The following is an 8,342-nucleotide window of genomic DNA, read 5'->3' as shown; positions in this document are numbered from 1 at the left end:
GCAGATCTCAAGTACAAGAACACAAAATCACCTAAGGGAATTACTCTCAGAGGTATTTCAGATGCTTCACCATTTTGAAGAAGAAACAATGAAGTGAGAAGAGAGAAGAGGAAGAAGAGAATGGAGGAGGAAAGAAGAAGGGAGAGGCAGAGACAAGCACAGAGTCAGACAGACAGTCAGTCAGCTAGACAGACATGGGTGAGGGGCAGATACACACTCTCCTGAAGCCAATACAACAGCCAACAACAAGCCTCACTTCCTTTCTGATACACACACAGAGAGATGTGAAAATACTGGCAAAGGCATTGGAGGAGGCTCCCTAACTTATCTAAATCAATAGCAAAGAAGAAAAACACAAGGCATAGTATATATATAAAAAAAAATCAGTATTTATTTACATTCCATGTATTTTTAAAACAATGAAGAAGCTGAAAAATATATTCATAAAGAAAGTAATTCATCTTACTCAACCCATTTATACTTTTCATAAAACCAAAGACTTAATTTAGATGTACAGGTCCAAGGGAGCCCAAAGAATTCTTCCTGCTCAACCTTCCATCTTTAGCTGAGACTCAAATTACAGGACCGTGGGCAGATGCATACTATTCCACATCCACACACACGCAGACCCAGACCGCATACGGGTACTCAAAGAGCAACAGGCAAATCTGCACTAAAAGACACAGATATCACAGTGCAAAACACGAGGACTTTTCCCAGTAACAAAACAAGAAGAAATAAAAATAAAAGCAAACGACAATAAAACCATGGGATTTACACAGGAGAGATCACAACTGGCAGCTGGGTTGATGCTACCACAGTAACAGCACAGTGTTGTTCTTATTCAAGTATGTACAGTATCCATAGGCTTGGTTTTCAGACACATGGGTGAGCAATGCACAAAAACTTTACACACCACAGAAAACGACAAACAGGAAGGGAACACTTTACCTTTAGACTTTTTAAGCATCCCAAGCCTCTTCGCACCACCACTACACACCTGACTTGTGATCATTCACTCATTTGTACATCTCTGCAAACAGCATCAAGATTTATACAAATACTGACAACGGCTCGACATTTAAGGAGTTGGGCGACCTGAAGCCACACATTTAGTAGTTTATAACGGCGTTCTTGAGTCTCAACCGACTCAAAGTGTCTCTACCACTGAGGTCCCTCAAGCTTCGTCACAGCATCACATCCGGAAACTTCTGGTTCTCTGAAACGGCTGGAAAGGTTTCCTCAGTGCCCACATGAACAGCTGTGGTTTGGCCTTGGGTTTCTCAGGAAACAGAAGTGCTTCACTCTCTGGGGTAGGAAATCGTTCCTGGTAGACTTCAGGGTAAGATTTCTGAAACTGAACAGGAGTCCAATATGAGACAAAAAAGACACAAAAGAACCACAAAGATCACACAGTCAAATTGTAGAAGTTCCTGGTCCCTTTTGCTTTCTTTTGCTTTGGTTAAACTATCTAATGCTGATGCCCATACTGCTGCCTCGTCTTTCCTGCAACTCTGTCTTCAAATGAAGTTTTCCTTGTAATCAAATCCCTCAAACATGTTCCCCCTGTCAGCTATAACTAGACCTCGCTGTGAACACCAGTCACAAGTTAAGTCTGAACTGAAAAGAACTTTTGTTCTACACAGAGTCTGGCCCAGCTGTTTTACCATCTCTCTCCTTCTCCAACTCGGACCAGACACCTACCCAACACAGAGAAGAGAGAACACGCTGAAGGGATTACTCCACAGAAAGTGTAAAGGAAGGGAATATATTCTTCCTTTGATTTTACACCACTCAACTCTTCTCCAACATTAGCAGAAGAAAAGTGAGAGAGAAGGCCAGAGCCTGTATAATCAGGGAATAATCCGACATTTGTTATTCGGGAGTCCAGCTTTACAGGGAACTACAGAGCAAGAGTAATGAGGTAGCACTTCTAATGTCTACACACAGTAGGTAGAGGAGGATGGATAGGGAAAGGCTGGACTGCACTACAGAGTGAAGCTGTCATTAAAAGAAAGAAACAAACAAAAAGAAAACTAAATATCATCCACCAGAGTGAAGACTGGTCTTCAAGGACGGCCAAAGTACACATAAGGTTGGAATGGAAAATGTCCTCCTGGTACCATGGTTTGAATATTTGATGACTTTGGGACGTTTTGAAAACTGGGAGCTCCAGAGAGCCTGTCTGGAGGAGGTGAATCACTGGAAAAGCAGATCCCTGCAGGTAAGTGACCCTCCCCATTTCCAGGGATGGGCCAGGGATTCTCTGGCCCATGGGGACACGAAGAGCCTCTCTGTATGACCTTGCTGCCACGCACTCAGTGCTCCAGCATCCCTTGCCTGCCACAAGGAGCAGCCCTGATACCAGAGTCAACGAACTCTCCTCCAGCCCTTAAGTTGCTTCTATCATGCCGGCCTTCACACGGACAAAAGCTAAGGGATGGTGTGCACCTTTCTAAATGATGCTGTTCTCTAAACCCTTGGCTTATTGCTTCACTCAGGAAGAATGGAGTTTGGCTGACTGGCATACTGAATGAAGTCTGAGACAAGAAACCACACTGACGCCACAAATTTCTGCAAGGTAGAAGAGCTTTTGCAAACGCCTAACGCCAAGGTGCAGGAGAAAACCGACTCTGACAGGTGTTGTGAATTCTACGTATGTGCACCTGCACATAGAGCACACACACTAAATATTTTCCTTACAGTCAGTTTCTGAAGTAACTGTTTAGCTGACTCATATCATGTCAGTAGCAAAACAAATGACAAATGTCAGAACCTAACTCTACACAAGAAATGCTCAGTAATGTGAAACCCATACAACTGGGGAAACAATGTAGCGAAACTTGGAATGAAGAACCTAGATCAGATGTACATGAAGCCCACACAAACGGAGAGCGAATGGAAGGAACGACTTGAGAAGAGGGGAGGGAGGTGCCTTCAGAAGAACAGCCTCTTTACCTGCTTCAGCTTCTTCTTCTTCTCCTTGTTGGAGAGTTTGTCATCAACAATGACTTCTTCCAACAACGCTGCCAGGGGCTCCTGGGAGCCATACGCCCTTTGGTACTCAAACTCCTCAGGACTAATTTGACGGCAAAATGAAGGTGCAGACAGGGTGATGTCCATATCAGCTCCTGGGTATTTTATCTAAGATGAACACAGAACTGGAGTAAGTTAGACTATATCTCCTGGCAGGACTTGGATATTTCCTTCAGTTCGCTTGGGGGAAGTCATACTGAAAAGAAGTGTTTTGAACTTTTAAAAGAATGATATTTAAAGCCACAGTTTTAAATTTAAAATACAAGATTATTTTACTTTTCTAAACTTGAGACCCATTCTAATAAAAAACGAAACAACAACACAGAGTACCTGTATGTGCCTTTCGATAGAGTCTGAAATTTAAACGGAAATCAGGGGCTGGTGAGTGGGAAGAGGCACTTTCTAGATAAGCTTGGAGACCTGAGCGTAACCTCCAGGAGCTGTGTAAAGTCATCCCTGATTTTATTCAGTCACAGCACAAGTTCACCTTGACAAGGCCACACTTAGATGCAAGTAAATTAATCACCACAGCCCACCCTCTACCCTCCAAAGCACAGGGCTCACTGTAATATGCCTGCTCTGTCTGTGAAGACACAAGCCTAGCAAGCCAGGGGCCACTGCTGCTACTCTAGCCTTTCCTGGTAGACTTGAGGCGGCATTTCGTCCTACCCTTCAAAAGTCAGACTCATAAAAACGTTAGGAAGCAGAATGTTAAACTAAAACACTAGTAAGATTATGTGCTAACCAATGCAAAAGGCAAGGGCGTGTGTGTGTGTGTGTGTGTGTGTGTGTGTGTGTGTGTGTGTGTGTGTGTGTATTTATATGTTATACATATATATGTATGTTACACACATACATATGTATATATATGTTTTTTCATGGTAATTATATCCAAAGCAGAGACAAAGGTGAAAAGAACATGTACTTTCTTATGCCACTGACATAAATTCAACTCAAACAATCAAACTAAAAAGCTATTGGCCATATGCAGTCAATATTTAAAGTATATTTAAGGTGTTTGACTCTGCAGTGATGCATCTGGGAATTAACTCTAGGAGAACAATTGTGGATCAACTCCCTCCCTGGAAATCTAGCTATAAAACGATTTACTAATATATTGCTTGCAATACAGAGAAATAAAGAACTTAAGCACAGCTGGAGATGGTATCTCATGCCTGTAATCCCAGGACTCAGGAAGCTGAGGGAGGAGGAATGGCCCGAATAAGGCCAGCCTGGGCTACATAATGAGTTCCAGGCCCCCTCAGTCTTCAGTATGAGACCCTGTATTTAAAAACAAAATAAAATGAAACTAAAAACTAAGAAAGTGGGGTTGGGGATTTGGCTCAGTGGTAGAGCGCTTGCCTAACAAGCACAAGGCCCTGGGTTCAGTCCCCAGCTCCGAGAAAAAAAAAAAAAACTAAGAAAGTGTAAAGCCTAGAGCACCACACTTAAGATAATTATGTATACATTTCTATAATGGAATGTGGCATCAATATGGCATCAATCACATAAATATGTCACATACATATCTCATAATGGCATTAATCACATAATAATAATAACCCCAACAGCAGTCACCCATTAAAGGTTTGCTATGTGATAAACACTAGAACATTATTGTAAGCACTTTTTTATATGTGTTAGCCAAAGTATTAGTTATCGTTCTGATTTTACAGATGGGACAAAGAGAGTGAGGCAAAGGCTGAAACACAGAACATCATTCCTTTGTCGAATAAGGAGGGAGGCAGGGTAAAGAAAAGGGCACACCCTCCATCCACACAGTATTTGCCTCCAGCTCTTGGTACAAGTGTCAATCAAGAGTATTTACAGATGATGTCACATTGTATTACTAAGTAAGAAAAACTAAGTTACTTAAAAAAAAAATCAAGGAACATAATAAATGGAGAGAGGAGGAAAAAAAGATGAATGCATATTGTGGCCATTTTAGTGTAGCTCTAACTCTGCTCATTTTGTGTATATATAATCTGTATTTCCAAACCTGTTCAATGAGTTGGGTTGATACCCATATGGCAATGACTGATAGAATAAACCAAGCATCTATTCCATGGTTGTTCATGGTAACAGCAAACTCATGCCATGTTTAGTAGCAGACATGCTATAAGCACGTTGTTCCTGCCAAGTCACATAATCCTTGGCACGCTTACCTGGCTCCCTGCTGCCAATTTTACGGAACTGCTAAGGTCTCCCCCTTTACCTGCACTCTTCGCAGGTGAGCCACACGCTCCTCGATGGAGGTCTGCAGGACCAGAGGGACTTTCAGAATCTCCTGGTAATTGTCCATCAGAAACGTCACCAACCGAGCAGCTAGTAACTCATCTAAATCTACCTCATCCTTCGAACACAAGATGCACCGGGAAAATGTCTGAACCATCTGGACCAAAACAAAACAGACGGCAGGGGGACGGTGAAAATGCACAGAAATGAGTGGCCTTGTTGACTTCTCTAAACTGAATGCCAGTTGGCAAGACAAATGTGAATGGTTGGGTAATATCAGGTGCGCATCCCACAGGCACCTAGACACGAGGGGTCAACTCCCATGGGAATGCCCTCCACCCCAACCCCAAAGAGACTCAGTAGAGACAAGGTTGTCTGAGGAGTTGTTAGAACTCCACATTTCATACAAGGTATAATGCACATATATGTTGGCATGCATTTATACACATGCATATATTCTGAAAATTATATAAATTTAGCACAAAAACTAAAACTATATAAATTTAGCACTTTAAAGTTCAACAAACTTCATAGCTACTTGGCCAAAGAATATCCTAGTTTCATTGCTTGTTACTCTATGTTCCTCAACCATCATATGTTTCCTTGGATAACTTGTTTTCTCTACAATTGAAATACACACTTGAGAGTTGTCTTTGAACAAAGAAACCGTATCATATGATGAGACTTTTAATGATAACCAAAAGTAGAAATACATAATTTTTACATAAAATATAAATATAAAAATGTATAATAAATCTATATAACGCATAATTATAAATAATTATAAAACAAATAATAAATACATAATTTATAACTATTTTATATAAGTATAAAATATAATGGCTGATATAAACAATATAGTTTATATAAATTCATATTACTACTTCACTTGACTCTATGCTCTGGATTAAAGTTACATGGTGCAGTCTGTTTAGTAATACTAAGACTTAATTAAGACTTAACTAAGGGGCTGGAGAGACGGCTCAGCGGTTAAGAGCACCGACTGCTCTTCCAGAGTCCTGAGTTCAATTCCCAGCAACCACATGGTGGCTCACAACCATCGGTAATGGGATCTGATGCCCTCTTCTGGTGTGTCTGAGGACAGTGACAATGTACTCATATAAATAAACAAGTCTTTAAGAAAAAAAGACTTAACTAAGACTTAACACTGTGTCACTTTGTCTTCATGTTTGCATATATAGAGAGAAGCAGAAAAAACTTGTGCTTGGAAAGAAAATCTTCAGTAGATTTATGAAAGCTTTGAAATCATGTATAATAACACTTTATACCTTACATAGAGTGTGGTGTGTGTGTGCCTGTGCGTGTGTGTGTGTGTGTGTGCGTGCGCGTGCGTGTTGCTATAGAGAAGAGGTACAAGTTTTTTCTTGGGCTTTTCAAAAAGGTCTCTTTAGCCCAAGAAGGGCTAGAGAGTCACCCCAGTGGGAGTCTCACTCCTCTAAGGTGGGTCCAGGGGATCCCCCAGAAGTAAACCGTGGCTCCGAGAGCATGGAGAGGACACACGGGGTATTAGAGAAACCACCTCTCTGCCAGACTGTGTGAGGAAAACCGGGAGGAGCAGAGTGTAATCCGCAGCAGACAGTGGCAAGAAGACAGGTGACAGGGACATGCCGGCTGGAGCACACACGTTGCAATCAGGAGAAATTCTAGGAATCTTTCCACCACCAAACTACTAATGAAAACACATGGAATGTATCAAAACTGTTGGAAAAGTAAATTCCCAATCCACAGATAAGGATGGATAGATAGATAAACAAACAAACAAATAAATAGGTGATGTGATGGAGTATTAATTAGTTTTAATTAAATATTTCCATAGTGAATGCATACATCAGAACAGCACGTGAATCCATAGGTGTATGAGATCCTCCCTCTTCCCGAGGGGTCTCGAGCAGCTGGGCATCTCCTCCCTCCTTGCACCCATGCAGCTGCTGCTTCCCCCATTGCATGTGCTGTCTCCCTTGCTTGTTACGGAAGCCGTCACAGCGCCTCCTCTCTGGAACAGGAGAATGTGGTTTTCCTGCCTGCTCACCTTCACTGTCTTTGTTGACGGTTGGTAGTCATTCATAAAATGGTAAGAAAAGACACAGCAGCTGTCTCTACAGGGAGAGCCTGTTCCCTACTCCTCTTCACCTCCCACTCTGCTCTTCAGGGACCGTAGAGCAAAAGCACAGTAAGTCTGGGTGGACGGCTGGCCATGCTCTTGTCTGGCTTCTCAGAACAGGAAACCTGACCAGGTTGCATTACATACTGAAAACACAGGTCACGGGCAGAGGTTAACGACCTACCAGTGTGCGGGTGCCGAAGCCATCACACAGTGGCGGCATCTCTTTGTTTAAGCAGATCCTCGCCATCATCCGCATCAGCAGCTGTAACTTTCTCCTGTTTTCAGGAGGCAGAAGGAGACAGCAAATCTGAAACGCCTCAGTTGCCATTTGCTCCTTCGGCAGCAAACCTGATTCAAAAGAGAAGTTTCACCGTTCAGTACACAGCCTGCCCGCCTGTGCCTCCTTCCCCACATTGTTACAGTTAGTATGAAAAAGGTTTTCACCTGTTCAGTTACACCCGGCAGAGTGTACAACACACGTGCTCTGTGACTTACTTACGAGTCAGCGTAGAAAATACAAACCTTAAGCTGGGATGAGATGTGGGACAAACACAGCCCTTTCCCCTCTCGCCCACAACCACGCAGACAGAAGGAACTAGCTAGCCCATAGCATTCTCTCCCGGGAAACCAGGAGCACCAAAACCTAACCCTAAAGCCTACAGGGATCAAAAATGTAGTATAGAAAGTGCATCATGTTAAGAGGACAACCAAGATGGATCCCGATAGCTGCAGAAATGCATCTAGTAAATTCAACATCCTGTCACAATAAAGCATCCTCAACAGATTAGGAAGAGAAGGACCATAGTGAGGGGCTTGGGAGATAGGTCAGCAAGTGGGAGCGCTGGCTGCTCTTCCAGAGGACCCGGACCCAGTGCCTGCCTACACAGCGGCTCACAACTGTTTGCAGCTCGAGTTGCAGAGGATCAGACACCCTCACAGAGACATA

The 8,342-nt window shown here is 42.7% G+C and overlaps 1 protein-coding gene across 3 annotated transcripts in view; it reads right to left on the bottom strand.

Moving 5' to 3' along the window:
* Nucleotides 1–367: 367 nt before the first annotated feature.
* The window catches only part of Depdc1b (DEP domain containing 1B), a 91,522-nt gene continuing 83,547 nt past the window's right edge, over nt 368–8,342 (bottom strand). For 2 of the 3 annotated variants that reach the window (XM_063281722.1, XM_017590823.3), the window contains exons 8-11: nt 7,578–7,744; nt 5,252–5,428; nt 2,959–3,144; nt 368–1,357 (exon numbers count right to left, since the gene is read on the bottom strand). In XM_063281722.1, the coding sequence (XP_063137792.1) occupies nt 1,196–1,357; nt 2,959–3,144; nt 5,252–5,428; nt 7,578–7,744 (692 nt within the window). In that variant the 3' untranslated portion in view covers nt 368–1,195. The remainder of the gene's footprint in view (nt 1,358–2,958; nt 3,145–5,251; nt 5,429–7,577; nt 7,745–8,342) is intronic. The other variant, NM_001107651.1, reaches the window with a different exon arrangement.

The sequence above is a fragment of the Rattus norvegicus genome, chromosome 2, assembly GCF_036323735.1.
Source record: "Rattus norvegicus strain BN/NHsdMcwi chromosome 2, GRCr8, whole genome shotgun sequence".
NCBI classification, from domain to species: Eukaryota; Metazoa; Chordata; class Mammalia; order Rodentia; family Muridae; genus Rattus; species Rattus norvegicus.
Note: the sequence above shows the minus strand (reverse complement) of the source record. Positions and strands in the feature narration are given on the sequence as shown.